At 46.0% G+C, this 22463-nt stretch overlaps 1 protein-coding gene across 9 annotated transcripts in view; it reads left to right on the top strand.

Moving 5' to 3' along the window:
* Positions 1-22463, top strand: part of NUB1 (negative regulator of ubiquitin like proteins 1) — a 1721658-nt gene that overhangs the window by 5673 nt on the left and 1693522 nt on the right. For 7 of the 9 annotated variants that reach the window (XM_069647720.1, XM_069647726.1, XM_069647725.1 and 4 more), the window contains one exon: positions 228-316. The exons of the other annotated variants lie outside the window; for them this stretch is intronic. In XM_069647720.1, coding sequence (XP_069503821.1) covers positions 297-316 — 20 coding nt within the window. In that variant the 5' untranslated portion in view covers positions 228-296. The remainder of the gene's footprint in view (positions 1-227; positions 317-22463) is intronic. 9 annotated transcript variants of the gene reach the window in all.

Here is a 22463-nt window from a genome sequence, read left to right as displayed (position 1 = left end):
GGTGGAAAAGCAGCTACTGGTGGAATCTGGAAAGTGCTGGAATACTTTGTGTTGCGTGAACTACAAGAAGAAAATTCAGTGAAATAAAACAAGAGAATTATATTATAAAAGCTAATGGGTGGAAACTATCCCCAAACGTATTAATAGCTGTTCGCAAAAGCTGAAAAACCTAAGTCTTTTGACAGGTATGGCTAGTGTTCTTCATTCCTCCTACATTCCTTCCTCAGAACCAGCCTCTGTTACTTCACCCGGACAATTGAAAGAAGCAGAAGTAAATCGGCAGATGTCTCCGTGTAATGTTGCAGTTCCCAAAAAGGTAGATGCGCAACAACTACAAAATATTGGACTATAAAGTAACAGTCAATTGTCTGCTACAAATGTTTTGTTGGACAGATCTAATTTGACAAGCTCAACTCTATCACTACATCTTCTCAACAGTGTGTCCTTGTTACAGTATGACGGTCATGCCTGTTTGAACAGTGAAGTGACACCTACACGTTACCACACACCTGCTCAATCATTCAGATTACGGTCTTTAAAAACAATGGACTCGGAACATCCCCACAACAGAGTTTGGTTGCTACGTCAGCCCCCGCTACTAATCGACAACGTAATTGTAGCTCTCACGCTGCTCTGTGAAACTGAAGATGCAAGTGCTCTTGTGTGTAGAACTATATAGTTGATTTGGTGAATTTGTAGGTTTGTGCCAATTTGTAAATGGTACATGTTTTTGTGCTATGTATTTCTGTTGGGGGTCAGCTAGTGTTTTCTTGGGTGTGGTGAATGGTCCCAATTGCTAGCTGCTCATGGTGATATTTGGTGAAGTGATTGGCAGTCTGTTATGGAGGTAGACCTTTAACGGATTCTGTTTAGGTCTCCAAAGTGTGTATTTTAGTGCAGTGATTTGTAATAGTGGGAGTTTATTGGATGTGATGCCATGTTAGCTAGAGGTGAGAACTGTAATGAGGGAGTTTAGAGGTTGGCCTGTGACATTGTGGAGTGGATTTGTAGTTTTGTATACTAAATCACCAAACTTAGTTAATGACATTTGAGTGCTCTACCAAAGATGGAAAGTGATGGCTGCAAGTTCCCTTGAGGTTTTTCAGTACACTATCCATAAGTCTAACTAGACTCACTCTGTTGTAATACCACCCGTCTTACACACAAGGAATCAAAACCCTTTTCCTAATTCGTTTGTAAGCAACATGAAATAACTCCTGAAGTTGTCTGCAATAATCGTTCACAAATCCAAACCCATCCTGGAGTAATGCAAGATCATCACTCTAACTCATCCTGGAGTAGTTTCTGTGATTCATTCTAGTCATTGCATTTAAATATTTCAGCCTATACGCATACTTATGGATGGTTTTGGATGATCTCCCTGAACTAGCCATGGATGAATCTAGGGTGGAGTCACTGGATGACTTCAGAAAGATTCCAGGTAGATCTTCCTTTTTGACTTGGGTTAAGGTGATTAGGGGTCCATCCGCACACATGTACAGTATGAATGTATAATCATAAGTGGCATGCCTACAGTGGCATGCTGTGCACTGCCAGCACATTCTCTCTTTGGCAGCCTGATATATTCGTCACATCCAAAGTCCAAATGTGTTCTTGCAGTGGCAATTCTGTGATAAAATGTTGGCCATTGACAGGATGAAAATGTGTTTTACATGCCAATGCAGACATATTGTTGAATTAGGCCTCATGCTTTTTCTGTCGTTTTAGGGTATCTACTACACAGAACAAATCCCCCAAATACTCCCCCCTGCGCAGCAGAAATGCTCCCTACACACCAGAAACCAAGTATGAAGCCACCCTGCACAGAGCCACACAGCCTTAATTCATTGTTAACGGTGGTGACTTGCACTGAATCAGTTATCAGTTTTTGTTCTCAGTACTTGTTCTCAATTGTTAAGGAATGCCTGTTTTGGTGTTTTTTTTTGTCTCTGAGCCAGCCCACGCCTCCCATTGTGTGCAACAATCAGTGCTGTACTGAAAGGCCTTGGCTGTGGCCCAGGAGCTAATGTAGATCGTAGACGTACATGGCCTAAAGTAACGTGGCTCTCATGTGATGAGGAAGAGGCGATGGAGCATTTAATGGGTCCGTTTCTCAGTTAGGAAATGAACACTATCCACCCACGTTCGGGTTAGGCACAGGTCTTCTTAACTCTGCAAATCGCTTAAAGATTGAGTACGTCTCCGTTGGGGTCAACTAAAAAATTCAGGTGCGTTATTAGAACCGTAATTGACAAAATGTCCAAGCATTTGTGTTGTGCAAGTTTCATCGCAGGGGAGGTTTTGGGGGGTGGGGTGGTTTTGGGGGGGAAGGGTTGTTTTGGGGGGGGTGCAGGGTTGATCCTAATTCCGAATTCTTAATGTGTACTTTCTGCTGCAAACTGTACTTATATATATTTGTAAAAGCTTTGTGATCTTCTTCAGTCTAATTAAGTTTACATGATCCCAGTCTACAAGTGTTCATGATGACTGCTGCAACTTAAAGTGAAACTGAAGCAACGTTTAGCAGTGCCGTTGTATGCTCAGAATCGTGCATACATGTTTAACTTATTTGGGGGATGGCCCTCTGTTTACCTTCAAGTTATTAGTTTGATTTTTACATTTTGACCATTGAAAACATCGATCGGCTCCCATGATCTTGATACTAAGTCTGTGCAGCATGAAAAGTGGATGTTTGTGCATCGCTTTCATCTCTGTGGGTCAGCTGTTCTCTTTTACCTTTCACTTTCTTCTGTCTCCATCGCACAGACCATTTTGAAACATATTGGTATATAAGCTGGTCTTTTTATACGTTTGAGTGGCTGATCATGGTTGTTTTTCTGGGTGAATATGGGTCTGTTGGTGGGATTAGTATGCTGAGAGTATGTTAGATGAGCAGATAAATACGGTGGATACATGGATGGATGGGTGAGTTAATATCCCGTGGATGGATAAGTTGGTGGATGGTAAGTGATTGAATATGGGTCGATGGAGGAGTTGTTGAGTATGTTTGGCTGGGTGGATGGAAGATTGGGTGAGCATGGTTGGAAGGGTGACTAAATGAGTGGGAGAAGGATGGATGCGTGTGGTTGGATGTTTGGGCATAGTGATTCCTGCTTTTCTTCTGCATCTGAGGGGACAGCGTGAGGCTCTCCACCTGGCCCACACTGCTGCATCCTTATTCATCAGATCACAGGGGTATGCCTGGTGATATTTGAGCAGAGCTCGTCGGTGCAGCGTTTATTTAGAAAAAAATGACTTTGTTCATTTAAATTGCTTTATTTTGCGTGCCGGCTGAGGAATCCACACAGAAGCAGCGTTTCTCTGCATTTCGGGCTTTTCTGTCTGATTAACCTTTTCAAGTCTGGGCTATTTCTCTGTCAGATTTCGCCTTAACGTTGCCCACGTAGTGTAGCCGAGGAATTCTACCTAACAATATAACCCTGTGTATGGAGATGAAACCAATGCCAAGGGATTTATTATTCGGAAGAATGGACCCGAACACGAACAGCAGACCTCCTAGAACCGGAAAGGAAAGGCAGGTAAGAAACAATCCTTTCCCAATATCACAAAGGTATTCTTAATGTGAAAACTGCACCCACCTGCCGAAGGGCTATTGCAAAACGGGAATTGTCACAACGAAATGCTGGTAGGTAACCTTTATCAGTGTGTTATTGTAGTCAGATAAGACCTAGAGGACATGAGAACATGAACATAAATAACCATAGACCTAATGAGCAGGGAATTGATAATAGTACTCTATGGAGTTGATGATTTACAGAAGTATTTCTTACCTTGATCTGGGAGGTAAAGATTCATATGGCAGGGTAGCAAACAGAAACACTAGACTTAAACCCAGGAAGCATTTGATTTGGAGAATAACTGTACCCGACGGCACACGTACGCCTAATGGACAGGAAGTCTTAATAGGAAACCTGACGGAACGAGGACGCTCCTCTATCAGCCTTCCCAACGTATGTAGGCAGTCTCTAGTTCATACGAGAATGACAGTGAGGAGGATGAGGCTTCCGAGTTTACCAGTCCGTGTTTCCAGGTGAGTAGTGACGTGCAGCCGTGTAGATGAAAGGCAATCCGTAGCGCAGTCCGTGTAGAGTTCCAAGTTGGTAGCAGTGCAGGCATGTAATATCCGAGGGAAGAAGCAGTCAGTCTGGGTAGAGTTCCAAGTTGGCAACGTGGGAAGCAGTACAGTTCCAAAGTAAGGCAGCAAGACTGAACAGAAGGTCAGAAAAGGAAAGAAGGAAAGCAGAGTTCGTAACCAGTGGCAGCAGTTCAAAATATCAGGCAACTCCATAGCAGGCAAGGCTTAGACAAACGGAATCCACTTAATAACGGGCTCAAGATCAAAAAAACAGGAATTCAATGGTACGAAAGCAAAGCACAAACACACTTCAACAAATTCAGAAGCACCGATCAAGTAACAGGGAGCTCTGGAGTGAACGCAAGCGTGGCAGTGTGTTTGATTTCAGAACAATATGCTTTTTATACAAAGAGTAACGTGATGTGGAAACGGGTACTATGCCTGGAATCCTGATGCTCTCTTTGTTGTGGAATTCCAAGATGGCGTCACCTTCTTCACCTAACCACCAGTCTTGGCCTGGCCCTGCTCCCCTCCCTCCCATTGGCTGCAGTCGGCTCCTTAGCCAATCACTGCAAACGGGAGGCGAGAGCCGGCCACTAACATCGAAGGCCCCTGTCAGCTCCCTGTCCGCTACAGGTATGCTGCCCCCCCTCCTATGTGATGATGTGTGTACCCCCTGGTCACCTGTGATGCTGTGTGCCCACAACCCCCGCTCGCCTGTGATGCTGTGTGAATCCAACCCTCCCTTCCCGGTCGCCTGTGATGCCGTGTGTGCTCATTGCTGCATGCTGCTGCTGCCTTGCAACATGGGGTAGGCACCATGCATTTGCCCATTGCTGGACTTTCGCATCTGTGTGCTGCTGCCACCCTGCAACATGAGGTAGGCACCATACATTTTGCCCATTGCTGGACTTTCGCATCCGTTTACTGCTACCGCCGTGCAACATGGGGTAGGCACCATGTATTTGCCCACTAATTTGAAATTCGCATTTGTGTGCTGCTGCCGCCGCCCTGCAACATGGGGTATGCACCATGTACTTTGCCCATTGCTGGACTTTCGCATCTATGTGAAATGTACCTATTATGTCCCTAATATGGACTCCTGATGTAGTTCCCCACAGCAAGAGGAAAACTTTTCCAAGTATGTATTTCTTTGCACTATCCAGGTCCAATTGTAGGCCTGGTCTGTAACTAGTGCAACTTGTTTTCTTCAAGCACTTAAATGCTGCAATACAGAGCTTAGACCATCTTGGCATTAGTCTGCCAAGAGCCCAGTGAATTATAGGGGTGATCAAACAGGGGTGCTGACTGTGGTGTTGTGTCTTTAAGAAAGACACATGCGGCAGAGTCATGTGCGTGCGAGAGCACCTGGACGTGTAACAGTGAGCTCTGTTGGCTGGGGGTGTGTGCTGCGCAGGGGCCTATTGACCCTCCATGCCTGAATACAACCTTGGCGACCAGGTGGTTGCATCCGATCAGGCAGACCCACAGGATCACTGCGGCCCTGCGCTCTCTTCTCATGCCGCAGGGTCAGCGCCTGTGAAATGATCACCTGCCATTTTTTGACAATGTGGTGAGGGAGGTTGCAGCTTCTACAGGAGTGCTCGTGTTTTTCCCGGGCACCAATCTTTGGAACCCGTACTGGGGGTGAGGACATTATTCACAAAAAACGAATTTTCTTTGTGGATGAAGTGGGTAGGTTTTTCTCTGAATTTAGAAAACAGGACATTTTGGGACCATCAACCATATGCACCCATCCTGAGTGTGGTTGTGTAGACGCTGTGGGAGGTAGGACTGGACCAACAGGCATACTACCATGCTCAATATTTCTTAGTGAGTTGCGGCCCTTGGGCAGTGTGACAAGGGTGCCTGTGCGCTCACCATCATGGCAGACGACCAAGCTGCTGGGGCACCGGCAGCAGTGGCCCTGGGTGGTGCTAGATTCCTGCGTCAACAAGGGGGCATTGACTCCCATGCCGGAGTTTGATGTGTTCGGGGCCCAGTTATGTTTGGGCTCGAGGTGGAAAGCTTGGATAGATTGAATGGATATTTACTTCAAGGCCACAGGGGAGACAGATAATGAGAGCATGGTGGCAATGCTCCTATACTCTGCTGGACCAGCAGTTCACCAAATATATCAATCTCTTCAGCTGCCTGACGAGACTTATGTGGGGGCCAAGAATGCACGACAGGAGCACTTCATGACCCTTGCCAATATTGATTATGCGAGGTTCATCATGTGCAGTGCAAAACAAAAGGACGATGAATCCCTGGACACATGGTTGCCTCTAACGTATGGCAATATCCTGCGCTTGAGATAGTGAGCAGAGTATGAAATGCAACCAGCTCAACCAAGGGTGCACGTCTGGCGAATTGAGATGTCAAGTTCTAAGGGAACCCGGCCTCACGCTGCCGTGGATCAAGGAGCTGGGGCGGTCACATGAGGTGGCGTAATCAAGTGCATCCAAGATGGAAGCTGTGCTTTAACCGAGGAGGTGTGTGCTGTGGGGCGTGGCCAAGGCATGAGAGGAGCATGTCCTCTGATAAGCCAGCCCAGGGACAGAAGAGGTCGGAACACAGTCATGCCTGAAGTGCGGCTATGACCTGCGTGCGTAGGTGAGCCGCGATGGATCACTATGCGCACATGTGCTGAGCGCCGCTGCCGGGTATAGAGGGGACCCAATCGCGCAGGTTTCTTCAGGCAACAACGCCCATCGACCGTGGTTCTGGTGGACCAAGAAGAGGAGAGGGTCAATGAGGTGCCCGAAGAGGATGAGAGGATGAAGATGACAAAAACATCTTTTTCATCACCAGCGTCGGTGTGCTCGGGTCGAAGGCCCGAAGACAGCCGAAATGCACTGTAAAAGCGGAAGGATCTCTGGAACTGGTAGTGGTGGACACTGGTTCCTCCGTAAACATGTTGGCCAAAGAGCACTTTGAGGCGATGGTCAAGCCCCCAGGTCTGCATCTTTATGTTTGGAGGCGAGCAACCAATTCCCCTGCTGGGGGCCTTTGTTGTGAAAGTTGAGCATGCCAGCAATTCAATCAGGGCCCGCTTGTACGTCACTGAAGTGAGCCACAACACATTGCCGAGTTGTGCAACTGCAGGGGCCTTGGGTATCGTCAGCTTGGTCTATGGCGTCTACACCGAGGATGTGCAGGACATCCTCCGAAGGTTTGGTGGACTCTTTGTAGGCATTGGCCAGCTGGTTGCCGAGCCGGTGCGTCTCCACATCGATGAGTCAATACAGCCAGTCGCCTTGAAACATCAGAGGATTCCATTCCACCTGCCTGACCTAGTGGACAGAGAGCTGGAGGACCTGGTGAGGTTAGATATCATTGTGAAAGTGGATGGTCCGACACCCTGGGTGTTCACACATAGTGGTTGCCCGCAAACCAAAGCAGCCTGACGCAGTTTGGTTCTGCGTCGACATGAGGCTACCAAACAAAGCCATCAAAAGGGAGAGGAACCTCACACCAACGATAGATGATGACATTGCAGAGCTACAAGGAGCACAATTCTTCTCCAAGCTGGACCTCCGAGGGAGTTACCATCAGGTCATTCTGCACCCAGACTCCAGATGCATAATTACATTCACCACACACCGGGGGCTGTACCGATATAAGCGCCTGATCTTTGGGGTGTCTTCGGCGGCCGAGGTATTTCAGAACATAATACGTGTGGTCCTGGCTGACTTGGAAGGGGTCCTAAACATTAGTGACGACATTTTGGTGTTCGCGAAATCTGAAATGGAACACATGACATGCCTTGTGAAGACCCTCGAGCGCATTCAGGAGTTGGGACTCACCTTACAGGCGGGTGTGTTGCCAGACCCCAGGAAGGTCAAGGACTTTGTGGAGGCGAAACCACTGGAAAATGTGACGGAGGTCCGCAGCTTCCTGAGAATGGTCGCGTACTGTGGCCGATTTTTATCAAGAACTGGCCACACCATCTGAACCCCCTGAGGAGCCTCATCAGGAAGGACTCCACCTGGCAATGGGGCCCTCTAGAACAGGCATTATTTGACGACGTGAAAGGAGCGCTAACGGCAGAGGACACCATAGTGTACTTTGATCCCTTGTTGCCATCAGAGATATTCTCGGATGCCAGCCCATTGGTCCTAATGTAAAAGGACGGCAGTGGAGAGGACCGACCCGTAGCCTATGCAAGTCAGGCGCTGTCTGGTACGGAGCAACTGTACTCCCAGATAGAACGGGAGGCCTTGGCATTGCTGTGCGGGTGCCGGAATTTGCGATTGTACGTACTGGGTCGGCCAGTGACTGTCGTGACGGACCATAAACCATTGTTGCCGATCATGGCAGGCTCGTCGTCGACTGCCAGTGAGGATTGAAAGGTGGATGCTTGCCCTGTTGGAATACAGGGTGTTGCTGATGTACTGGCCGGGAACCTGGCGGTCTATCTGTCACTACATCCCCGGGCTAGAAGAGATGCAGAGGAAGAAGCAGGCATCGATGAGGCTGATGAGTATGTCCCAACTCCTGGTGGAATTGGCCACTCCAAACTCCATGCCCATCCAATACCCTGAGAAGGCATCCGAGTGTGACAAGCGTTTTCAGTTCTTGCGTGACGCACTCCGACTGGGAGACTGGAAGTCAGTGTTGGAAGGCTTGGGGAAGAGGATGCAGGAAGCATGTACGACACTTGAGCAACTCTGGCGAGTGCGAGAGGAGCTGACATTCGTTGAGTCAGGTCTCGTGCTGCGGGGAGACCGGATGGTCGTGCCAGCGGGGAAAATATAACAAGGGATTGAATTGGCATCAGGGGATGACCAAAACCAAGACACGACTACGTCTCAAGGTGTGGTTCCCTGACCTGTAGGGGCGAGTGGGGCAATTAGTGGCATTGTGCGTGTGTTGCCATGCAGCTACGCCTGTGCAACGTGACCCACAGATCGAATGCATGCCCCAGGGGACACGACCATGGGAGGCGGTGCATGAAGAGTATGGCTCCACTGAAAGGGGTGTCCACTTCTTGGTGGTGGTCGACCAGTGGCCTTTGATGACTTGGCAGTGGCCCTCAAAGATCTTTGCGACACATGGGTTACCCCCCTGACACTGTGCTCAGACAATGGGCCACCATTCCAGGGAGGAAGCTTTGCCCAGTTGGTGGAAGAATATGGAATCCATCACAAGAAGGTCAAGCCAGTCTGGCCATTGTGGCCACGCTCCAATATGGAGGCAGAGAGATTTATGAGAACACTAAACAAATAATTCCGGATTGCACATGGACAAGATCAGGACCTGAGTCGGGCACTTTATTAAATCCTTTGGGAGTACAGAGCGACTCCTTATGGCTCCGCCGGAGTTGCCCTGGCCGAGGCCATGTTCCAAAGGTGCCTGAGAGGTCTTCTGCCGGCAGCGGTGCCGAGGGAGCTGGCGATAATAGACGATGACCAGGTGGAACGAGAAAGGAGACAGTGGACTGAGAGTGAAAATGTGAGAAGCGGGCTCCAGTGACATCAACTGGCTTTGGGCGACAAGGTGCTGATCAGAAACCATCTCACTTGAGGAGAAATGTTGTTGAACTATGAACCTACTCCTCTGGACATTGTGGCTGTGAAAGGGTCGATGGTAACGGCATCGGATGGGCGGTCTACAGTAACCAGGAAAGCCAGCTTCTTCAGGAAGGTGGGGGAGGCTGTACAGCCGGAGGCTACCCTGAGGAGAGAATCCGCTGAGGTGCCAAAAGGGGGAGGCCCTGCAGGTACATTGGCTCCCCTGGAATGAGGGGACACAGGTGAGGAGAGTCCAAGCCTGGAGGGGGGCCTAATGTATCCAATGATAGTGGCAATGGGGAGGCGTGCCCACCTCAGTGACATGTACTGCACTCCTGAACTGACCCGCATTGCAGCAGATGGACCCAAGCAGGTCGTGGCATACCCAGGAAAATGTACTGGACATGGTTAGTTTAAAAGTTGGATAGCATTATGGTGTGCTGTGTTTTATTGTTATGATAAAGGAGGGGTGGTATCTGTATCTTTAAGAAATACTCGCGACGGAGTGATACAACTCCACCGCGTGTGATTAATAAAAGGGGCATGTCATGTGCGCGCCCGGACGTGTAACATTGTCTGGTGTGAACTATGTTGGCCGGGGGAGCTCGCGGCGCAGGGGCCTAGTGATGCTCCATGCCTGAATACAACACTGACTTGGGATCAAATCGGGTGAAAATGCACATCAGCAACATCTTCTAAATCTCCCACCTGAGAGAGCAGCAAGCCTTTGCGTTTTAACATCGTTAACGGGCAGCAGTAATCCAAGGACAGAGTCGGGGGACAATAGCATGGCATGCCCATCTATCCCCCATGAAGCACCTGAAGGATGAATACTATGCTGAATATTTTTTTTTTTTAAACAGGCTAGTACCTTCGACATTAGCATCTCTATGAAACTTAACATCCGTGAACTGCCCCACAACCATGGACAGTGTGATTAGTGCTACATAGGGACACTGTCAGAATTGCCAGAATGGAGGGTTGGGTGCTTACGATGGACTAAAAAGTGTTTTTCTTTTGGTAGCTTATTCAGGGGCATCTGGCTGCTTACAGGAGGTTGTGATTGCAGGGGTGGACGACAGAAGCAAATGGTGAAAGGAAATCAGGATATATAAGGAATGGAGAAATTTGAGTTCATTCGTTTTCTTGTCACTAGGTACATTTTTCTGTACGCGTGATGTTTTAGTGCTATGAAATGAGTGACCTCATGTCAACTGGCCACCACTGGGGTTTATTTGGAATATCATTGTTTTCTGGTATGTTAATCCAGCTACTACTCCCACAATGCACATACATTACGTGAAAATCCAGGACTCAAAAACACACATTCAGGTGTCATGGAATCACCATGCCAAACTATACTGTTTATGGGAAGGCAAAAAAGCTTTCAGTAAGTAGGGCCAAAAATAAATAAATAAATAAAAATATATATATATATGTTGTGCCAAGATGGACGAACAAAAAACAAAAAAGCCAGAGGGGGGGCCGCAAACACCAAGGGACGAGGACAAGGTGGAAGAAAAAAACAAGGAGGGGGCAGAGGGGCAACAAATTCAGACAACTCTCCGCCATCAAGATCGCTGCGCTCTGGAAAATGACTAGTCAAGTCAGAGATGCCACTAAAAATCAACAGATTATCAACCTATCTGATCATGTTCTTACCACAGAAGAGGAACATATTTTGAAACTGGGGCTGAATTTCTCTCCACTTGCCGGTTTTAATTATGTGGAAACTAGGATAGATTTGGACAGATTTATTCGCAAACTACGACTCAAGAGGTTTTTTGCCACTTATATGTATAAGAAGAAACCAAAAGACATTTTGGAGGGAAAGACAGAAATCACAATTGCAGAAATGGATACCCTGATCATTCTAAATGATCTAGAACAGGAGAGTCATGCGGAAAACAGCGAGTTTGATACTAATTTACAAAGACTGGGGATTTGCACAGACTGGCCATCTACTAGTAAGCTCCGATGCAAATCTAAATTTAATCCGTTAAATGCTCAGAATAGCCACATCGAAGCTTTTGCGAATGTAGTCATAGATAAATTAAAAGAAGAGAGAAGAAAAACTCATAGACAACCCAAAAGCAACCTGTCGAAAAAACAAAAGAAAGTATTAACTGAGATTGCTAAGCTAGATAAATATATCATAAAACCAGCTGATAAGGGTTGTAATATAGTTATCATGAATAAACAAGACTACATCACTGAAGCTTATAAACAATTGAATGATGTGAAATGCTATGAACAACTAAAAATTAATCCCATTAAGCAATTGGAAAATGATGTATGGACTTTCGTAACCAGATGGCAAAAGGCAGATATTCTTGAGGAAGAAATGGCGAAATTCTTTTCCAAGAACTCTATAACTCCGACCATCTACTTCCTCCCTAAGATTCATAAGAACCCTCTCAAACCACCTGGCAGACCCATTGTGACATTGTGTGGATCACTCTTGGAGAATATTTCACAATTTATCGACGAGGTTCTTTGTACTTTTGTTACCACACTACCGTCATATATTAGGGACACAACGGATTTCTTGTTGAAAATCGACGAACTTCCCTGGGAACCGACCTATTTGTTGGCAACCATGGATGTCGTGTCCCTTTATACGTCTATAAAACATCAAGACGGGATTTCTGCTTGCCAATACTTCCTCAACACACGATCATTAAATCATCTACAGCACTCTAAGATGATTTTAGAAATGATCGACATATGCTTGAAGAATAATGTTTTCATTTTCAACAATGAGATTTTCCGCCAAACGCAAGGGACTGCGATGGGCACGACCATCGCACCATCATATGCGAACTTAATGATGGGATACTGGGAAAAAACGACAGTATGGGCTGAAATCAACGAAAAATATAGCGAAAAAATTGTGTTGTGGCTTCGCTACATCGACGATTTGTTTGTAATTTGGGACGGCTCCGCGGAGCTGTGGTGTGAATTTGTGAAAGTACTTAACAATGTAAATCTCAAATTTACGGAACAACAACACAACCGCACATCTATTATATTTCTGGACGTGGAAGTGAAAATTGAGGAGCAAAAAATTGAGTCCTGCCTTTACAGAAAAATCACAGGTGCAAACGTCCCACTACACTCACACAGTACCCATCCCAAAACTCTTCTATGGAGTATTCCGTATGGAGAATTTATCCGTATCAGACGGAATTGTAGCAAAATTCAGGACTTTGATCTAGCCAGCAGGGTAACGGCTCATAACTTCCTACAGCAAGAGTACCCAAAAAAAATTATTGAAAGGGCATATCTAAAGGTCCGAGAAATGAACAGACATACAATGTTAACAACATCAAAGAAGGACCTAGCAAAAGAAGAGGAACAAAACACCACCAGACTAATTTTAACATTTGGAAGCCATGCCAGTATCATCAAGCGGATAGTTAATAAGTACTGGAATGTACTAAAAGCTGATAAAGATATAGGCGGGATGCTACATAACTATCACCTATCGCAAAAGTGCCTCCATCAAAGACCGGTTGGTGAAAAGCTATATGGCTGTTGAAAGAAGTGATACAAATACCAATTGGCTCTCCTCAACAGGAGCTGGCTTCTATGAACATCCTATATTGAAACATCCGGTTTTCATTAACAACAGAATCACATGTGAATCGGAACTGGTGGTGTACGCTTTGATGTGCCCATGTCTAAAATGGTACGTGGGAAGCACAAAATGCAAGTTGAAAGTACGTTTATTGCAACATGTGAGAGCCATTGTTAACAAGGACTGTTCTTACCCCATGGCCAAACATTTTTCAGCAATGCATAATGCTGACTCGGCTTATCTTACATTCTTCGGCATACATAAGGTTATTCCTGGTCCCAGAGGCGGAGACAATGAGAAAATACTCAGTCAAGAAGAGACTAAATATATTTTAGACTTTGAGAGTAAGACGCCTCTGGGCCATAACATTGATGAGGAGCTTTACACCTTCCTGGGGACATAAGCATTACATTGAATAGGATATGAGACCCCAAGTAGCCCATATATATGTGTATAACCTTATATAGTAACTTTATTTGTTTGATTTGTTGGTGTGTTTCTATTTTTTCCTTTTTTACTTATCACTTTTAATCTTGTATTTTCCTTGGGGTGACTTGAAATTTGATCTAAATTCTGAACTGGTCGTGGAAAGTTATAAGCGTGGCTTTTCTTTTTATGACTCATTGATTGCAGTATAGTATTAGAATGAGGGAACTTCGACATATCTGTCAGACTATTTATTGTCTTTTGATTATGAACATAGGCTCGATTAGGGATTGTGACATTCCTTATTTAGAGTTTGCATTAGGTATCTTAGAACACCTTCTTTTCTTTAACCTACCGTGCAACATCACTATGTTGAAGACATGGTTAATACACAATTGACAACATATATATATATAGAAATTTACCATAGTAAAGGTACTATTAGAGAGAGATAACCAGTATGTGATATTGCTAGATATTTTTGTGTTTAGCATTATATTATACAAGAGGTAAACTTTTTTAACATATTGAAGTATTTTAGAAAATGTCAAAAAATATGCACTGTGCATTTTATAATATGACATTATTTCTCTTTTCACTGTGAAAGTATTTTTATCATAGGAACACATTTTTTTGCACACAAGCACTATGCACTTTACACTCTTGTAACAATTACTATGTAACGCGAAACCGTTATCATGTACATACATCCAAATTATGTGGGTGTCAAGTATTTATAAGAACTACCTCGCTTCAGGAATAGTCTTTACAAGATTATATAAGAACATGTTATCATTGTCCAGGTACTTTTCCAGAGAAGAGAAGATTGTACACTTTTTCGCTGCCTTTTTTCACATACTTGCAAACTCGATAACATTACGTTTTGAAAATGTTGATATGGATATCTAAGAATTATCATTTTCTTTCCCAATCAACTGTGTTACTATGCATATCTGCGTATCCCAAAACATAATACTGCAACGCCATGATTTGTATGCATACCACTAAGGTTTTAAAGTCATGCTTTATTTGAAAAACATAGCTTTGCATTGTCAGCTACACGAACCAACAGCCCAAACCAAGATGGCTAACTACTATTAGCTTTGGCTTGGAAGTCACCTTCTTTTTGTCTTTCACTGAGGTGGGTGTGTTTTTTATAAAAATTAACTCCCTGCAGGTGATGAGTGACTGTGAACAAGCCACTAGGGAGTGGTGAAACGCGTCAGGCTGCCGTCAGGCTTGAATACTCTCACTGGGAGAATTTTCCTTTTTGTAAATGCTGCAAAATGAAATAAAGGTTGTTTTACACATTACAACCGAAGTCGCTGTGTTTGCTACTGGCTTTCCGTGTATTTTTATATTAATGGAACACTTGTTGTGGAGTGCTGCTCGTTTGGACAGTTTTTTGTGGAGTTTTCTGTGGATGCCGTTCACATTTCAAAAAAGAAAAAAAAAAATATATATATATATAAATGTTTGTTGCTGCCCCTTAAGTTAGTTTTAGGCAAAGAGGCCAGGAGTTGGTGAAATGGGAGAGTAATCGTAATCGTTTGGAGCTTAATTGGGCAACTGCCTTTGCTTGGTGGTGTATGCATCTAGGAACAGTTTCTTGTGTGTATTAGGGCGAACAATTCTATGTGCAGAGTTGGAAAACAAGCATTAACAAAGCCAATGGTATTGACTTGTGTGTAGTGAAACTGTTCTCTTTTTTGCATGCCCATTTAACCTCATGATTTGTCTAGTTTTACAATTACATGTACTAGTTATCGTTTGCGAGGGTAGGTTCATATACTTGCAACATATTAAAGGTAATGTCATCATGCAGTAAGGTACTCATCATTGCCAGGTGGTCACACACATTGCCAGATTTGGCATCAGAGAACAGCAACTCACACAATTTACTAGGTATTTCAGCATGTTGCCCTTATACTTTCATCATCATTCTCATCAGATCATCATAGAATATAATAAAAGGACAGCTTATGTTTGTTCGATGCAGTCATGCGCAGTAAAGACTGCCTGCTTGAGCTGTTGCCTTAGAAATATATTAGGCCAGCTGTATTAACTCTATGAACATTTCTCTCCTCTGTGTACACAGGCTTTCACACTAGTATTATAATATTTGCTTTTGTACATTTTTAAAAAAAATGTTTCATGTAGATGGAGCGCTTCGAAGCTCTGCAATAATCAGTGTGTTATTACCCAGTGATGGTACTTGATTCATCACCCACAGAAGGATGAAGGGCCTAATTGGACAAACCAAGCTGAACTTGTAGCATGGCATCATATCATTCCTGAACGGAGCACTTTGTGCTCGAGCTATCCATCAAATGTGCAACTATTTTCCATAAATTCTAATTATAGGCCCAGGTACTAGCACCTTTAGGCAGCTATTGCTATAAATCCCTTAATTAGTCATGCCGTGTTGTAGACATTGCCATCCTATAAAAGGGTGCTTTCATTATGTCGCATATTTCTTTTAATTGTTTTTATTGTGAATTGTTTAAAGAAAATTAAACATTAGACCAATACTTAGGTATATAGTCAATTCTTCCATTAAATGCTTGGTTCATTTGGCATCTGTTGTTCTAATTGGGACTTTATGCTAGCATCGTATGGCAACTTGACTGCTTCACCTCATAGCCTACACACTTCTCTTGTCTACCCCGCTAGGTCTTTGACGCAGCTTTCAGGTACTCTTCGTATCCCTAACTTTACTTAAGGCAGGGAACAACCCCCATTTCTGACCGTTTCACTCCCTTTCATTCACACCCCACTTCCATACCTCGCTTTGAGCATTTGGAACTGCCTCTGAGCTGTGTTTGTCAAATTAAGAGACATATTGCCTCTTGCTGCAGTTTTAATTGAGTGTGTAATTGTTGTAAAAATTACTAAGCACCAAAAGTACCCTTCATTTAGATAATGTACATAAACATGGGATAATAAAAATGAATTCCTGTTTTTAATATTTTTGTATAGGTCTTTTCTACCTATTCATTTTAAGTACAAGCCAATAAAACATAATAAAAACTGCAATGATTTATTAATGGTGGAGGGATTGCAGGGTAACAATAGAGAAGTAACGCGAGGGGAGGCATATTCTGCAGTTTCGCCCTGGACGCAGTATTGTCTAGAAACTGCCACGCTAAAGGCAAAAATCTAGAGTTTATGAAAATGCTCAAAAACCAAGTTTATCGGGGTTCTGGCTATTTTTTAGTAAGTACCCTAATCCCTTCCTGTCGAAAAGCAGTTAATCTGTGGCACAATTGACTTTATCATACAGTACATTGCACCATAATACACACTGCATAAAGCCTTCTTTTTTTGCTTTTGTTTTGTCTCTCCCGGTGGTCGGACTCTCAGTATTTCTGCTTTGGTTTTGGACTTCTGCAGTCTTCCCCCTTCTCAAGGTTTTTTTGTTAATAACATTTTTATTATTTTATAAACAACACTCCAAACAATTAGGACTTCTGTGTTTAAGCTTCACAACATTACATCACAAAATACTCTTCAGTCCTCCCCCCCCCTCTTACCCCCTTAACTCGAGCCCCTGTATCCATGTCATCGACCTGTTCATCTTCAGGCATGTCTACTGCCATTATCTCTTCTGTATCATCATCATCATCATCGCTATGGTCTGCCTGGGAGGGATCCACCATTGAGGCCACCAATTGTCTCCATGCTATTAGGGGTACCACCCCCCCCCCCTGCTGAGCGCTTCATACCAGGCAGCCGTTTCTGCCTCTGCCCACTTCATGAGGTCAGCCCACCAGATCTCTATTCCAGGCCGATGGGCTGCTTTCCAGCACATTGCAATTTTCCGTTTGGCCAGGATGTAGGTCAGGTCCTTCATCTTACTGATGTGCCTCAGGTTGCGTGGTCTGGGAAAGCCCCCAAGCATGCATGCCCAAGCTGACTCCACATCCAGCCTAGTGCCTTTTCCTGCTAAGCGTATCTTCAGCTCTGTCCAAAACCTTCCCACCTCCGGGCAAGCCCAAAACATGTGTAGCATCCCAGCTTCCTCCTCCCCGCACCTAGGGCATTTCTGTATCACCGACCCACCAAACCTGGCAATTTTACTGGGGGTCAAATATGCTCTATGAGTGACATATAATTGAATCTGCTGGAGCCTCGCGTTTCGAGACACCTTCTTATAATACCTTTTGGGCTCTATCCCATTGCCCATCCGACATGGGTTCTCCCACTTCCTCTTCCCAATCTCGCCTCAGTTGGAGCAGCTCCTTCTCAACCCTAGTCCCCAGTAGCTCATATATGCAGGATATTTCATGCCCACCCTCAGAGATATCATACATCGTCTCGATGGTAGCATCAGGTTGTTCCGCAAGCACTGCCTAGGCCACCTTTCTCGCACTCGTTTAATAATTCTGGAATAGGTAATATGTTGGCCCTTATGCAACCCGGTGTCCTCTATTAGCCTCTGAAAGTCCAATGCCTCCCCCTCCTGCCATATATCTCCAAGGGTAGCCAGGCCCATCGGTTCCCAGTATCTACGGACCCCTTTTATCATTTGGGAGTCCTCTCTGCATAGCGCCACCTGCATGAAGAACGGGGCTGGGCATCCCACAGTCTGCCATGCTCTATGCCACACTTCCCAGCCAAGCAACAGCAGTCTTGCCATTCCTAGTACCTTTGTTTTAGGTAACCACACTGTCTCTCTAAGGAAGTAGGGAGCAGGATCCTTACATAACAGCCTGGCTTCAGCCGTTTCTTCTTCAGACAACCACCTGCCCACATATTGCAGCTGTCCCGCCAAGTAATATAACTCAAAATTCGGCAGGTTTATACCTCCCCTGTCACACGAGTTTTGTACTTTCCAGAGGGCCACCCTGTTCCGGGAGTTATGCCATATGAACCTCCTGCACAGGCTGTGGAGTTTAGCAACAAAGCTCTTAGGGATTACATACAGATATTTACAAAAAAGTGTAACAGTCTGGGCAGGACTACCATCTAAATCAGAGCCGCTCTTCCCATCATGGCCAGGGGTAGTCTGGACCAAAATCCCATGCTATTTTTAATACCTTCAACTGCCTTTTCCGTATTGTGTTTGTGTTCTTCTCCTGTCGCGTGGTATATGTCAATGCCTAGGTATTGAAACGTCTCGGTTCGCCAGGGTATTGGCAAAACCGGTAGGCTCCTCGGTAGGGCGCGTCTATATCTCCACAGGGGAAACATGCTGGATTTCTTAGGGTTCACTGCTATGCCCGAGAGGGTAGCGTATCGTTCCATCACCTCCAGGACATATTGTAGGTTCTCCTCTGGGAAGCGCAGATATAAAAGTATATCATCGGCATACAATGCTATAGGATGCGAACCTCCCACAGTGTGGATCCTTATCTCCCCATATTGTTGTCTGAGGCAGACTGTCAATGGCTCCTATGCTAGGATATATAGCATAGGCGACCAGGGGCAGCCCTGTCTAGTGCCCCTGCTAAGTTGCCATTTATCTGAGATTGTAGCGCCCGTTTTGACCCTTGCATTTGTGGAACTATATAAAATGTTGACCCACCTCAGATACCCTGGCCCCATTCCATATTCTCTGAGTCGCTAGCAACCAAGGCCATCTCACTGAGTCGAAGGCCTTAACTGCATCCAGCGAGATTGCCAATTCGCCGGGGCCCTTCTCTGTTTGGTCAATAATGTGGTGAAGTCTCCTATGATTGTCAGTTATGTTCGACGTAGCCTGTTTGGTCGGGGTGTATCAGTCTGCCGATGACTCGCTTAAGCCTGTTTGCCTGCACTGCTGTGATGATTTTGCTGTCCTGATGAAGCATCGATAGGGGGTCTATATGACCCACAGTCTTTGCTTGGCTTACCTGGTTTTAAGAGCGGGATGATCACTGCCTCCTGTAGGGACTCCGGCAGCCTACTGCGCTCAAATGCCTCATTAAGCTTGGCCAGCAGCTGGGGGAGCAGCTCTTGTTTGTATGTTTTATAGACTTCGCTGGGGAGCCCGTCCGACCCCGGAGCTTTGCATGTGGACAGGTGCTGATTCACTGTCTCTAGTTCTTCTGAGGTGATTGGGGCATCCAGGTCTGCCCGTTCCAGATCATCTAAAGTGGGCAAGCCTATGCCTTATAGTGTTTCCTGGATCTCTTGGTCCATTTCTTCCCCTGCGTCCTCATAAAGACGTTTATAGTATCTAAGGAACTCTTCGTTTACTCCCTCTTGGGTATCCCAGACCTGGCCCCCGTCCCCTCGGATTTCCCTGATAACTGGTTGTGATGTTTCATTTTTATATAACCAGGCCAGCAATCTGCCCGGCTTGTCTCCTCCCGCATGCTGCCTTTCGACATATTTCTTATAGCTCAACTTACATATCCCAGCGCTCACTGCTGGCTTGTTGTAGCAGCCTCAGCCTTACCCTATCCTCCCGAGAGGTGCCCCCCTTACGCATTATGTCTTACAACTCATTCTCCGTTTCCTGCAACTTCCGTTCTATGCCCCCTTGGAGCCCTCTGGATTTTGATATGGCTACACCCCGCACTACTATTTTGAATGCCTCCCATACGGTTCCCACAGATTGATCGCTTCCGGTATTAATGTCGAAGTACTCAGCGATCGCCTTCCTCAGGTCCTCCCGGAATCCTGAGTCCTACAGGGCCTCAGCTCTGAGCTTCCACGTCGGGATTCGCGCTCTAGGGGGTTGGTGTCGCCACTCCAGGCCAACGGGGGGAATGGTCCGAAAGCACTCTGGCCTTATATTCCGCGCCCATCATTTCTCCTACTAACTCGGCAGCAGCAAACACATAATCCAGCCTCGTGTGCAGGTCATGTGGTGCCGCGTAGTGAGTACTGCCTCTCCGCTAGGTGTAGCTGCCTCCAGACATCGTAGAGTTCAAAATCTCTCAGCAGGGCCTGTAACGCCTTTGCGGCCGGGGTGGGTTTGTCTGGTTTACCATCTGATCTGTCCATTTTAGGATTCAATGTACAGTGAAAGTGCCCTCCCGATAGGATCGCGCCACCCAGTAGGGGGCTAATTTTGCCGTATAGAGTCCTAAAGTAAGCCGCTGTATCTTGGTTAGGGGCGTATAAGTTTATAATGCTCACTTCCCGGTTTTCCAGCATCACCCGCACTACAATCATTCTGCCTTGCGGGTCCACCGTAGACTGAATCAGCTGAAATGGTACATGCAGTGCCACCCATATAACTCCCCTTGCGTAAGCTTAGCATGTGGCTCCCGTAATGCTCCCTTCCACTTTCTCTTGGCCACCTCCAGTTTCTCCCTAGTAAGGTGGGTTTCCTGTAATAATGCTATGTCAATCTTCAGCCTTCTCAGATACATCATTACTTTACGCTTCAAATAGCTATTGAGGTCCCTCACGTTCCAGGTGACCACTCTAAGGCTACCCAACACCATTTTATAGAGTATCCCGCCTCCCCTCCCAGTTTCCCCTCCCACCTGATGTAACACAAAATTTGGCTTGTTCCCCTCCCACTTCCAACAAACTCCACCTCCCCCTTTCCCAACTCTAAACCACTGCACACAACCCCTTCCCTCCCCCCACCCCACGCAACACCAACAAGTGCCCAGCTGTCATGATGCCTAACTCCAAGGAGCCAGGTCCGACCCAGCAACCCCAGAGGCAGGCATCATTCCCCCCCAGGGAAGTGCCAGCGGGCCCAAGCTGGGGCCCTTTGGACAGAGTCCTGGCGCCTAAGGCGCCAGGCCCATGTTGGACCCCTGTCCTGGCGCCTTAGGCGCCAGGTTCATAAAGCTAGACATGTGCTCAAGTGTTTTAATGTGCACTTACCTGATGCAGACCATGCTGCTACATCCAAGCCCTCTTGAGGCCTGAATGGAACTACTTTACCTGTGGGACTACTTTCCACCTGGGTGTGGTCGGGGAAGGATGCATACCTGGAACTTCTTCCAAAGCTATTTAAACCACAAACGATCAGCAACTCACGCTTCGCGTTGTTCTGCTCCTCGCAGCTGGACGCTCACCGTGTCAGCTCCTGCATCTGGACTTCAGCCACGCCTGAGTCACTGGGTCACCTGCAAAGGGAGATAAGGGAGAATTGGTGAGAAAGAAGACCTTACCTGCTAAAGCTGCATCACGGAGACATCACACCGACGATCCTGAAAGGGAAGACCTCACTTTTAAAAGCATTTCGCTACGATCGCTGCAGCGCTGCATTTCACTCACCTTTCCTGGGCACCTCCATCTTCAGCAGCGATCATCCGGATCCGCAGCCGCTTCCCAGAGCCTAGAGAGAAAAAGACAAGAACACAAGGTGAGAGAAGGAAGGGAATAGGAAAAGCTCAGTTTCCTTCTAAGACTTACCTGTTGGGTCATTCCCATTTCTTTTCGGGTCCTGCCGCTTCCTGGCATTCCGGACCCCGGCCCCTATGGGGAAAAAAGACAAAGACATTGAATGAGCGAATGCAAAGACATTACCCGAACGCTCATCCAGAACTTACCTGTCATTTACTGGAACTGCACGTTTTTCTTCGGGTCGGCGCCATATCTCCGACATTCCGAGACATAAGCGTTAGCGCTTGCTGCAATAAGACAATGAACATTATTATTAAGCTTGAACTTTTGAACTTGCAACAGAACTCTTACAGCGCCTCACCTGAATAGCCAAGCTTATCTTGAACTCCCATCAAACCTCAATCCAGTGAAGTAACTGGGTTTCAACGCGCCCCTGCATCAGAAGCAGAATGGAGAACTCATCCTTCCAGACCCTAAGGTGAGACTTCACGGGGAATCGTGGAAGGGTATTGTGGAGGGTTGGAAGGGAGTGGGAGGCTTGAGCATTATTCCGTCAGTAGGTAATACTCCCTTTTCACGCACAGGGCAATATTCCTGCGAACCAGAA

The sequence above is a fragment of the Ambystoma mexicanum genome, chromosome 2q (assembly GCF_040938575.1).
Source record: "Ambystoma mexicanum isolate Mex_15411 chromosome 2q, UKY_AmexF1_1, whole genome shotgun sequence".
NCBI lineage: Eukaryota > Metazoa > Chordata > Amphibia > Caudata > Ambystomatidae > Ambystoma > Ambystoma mexicanum.
This window is presented reverse-complemented; position numbering and strand designations above follow the sequence as displayed.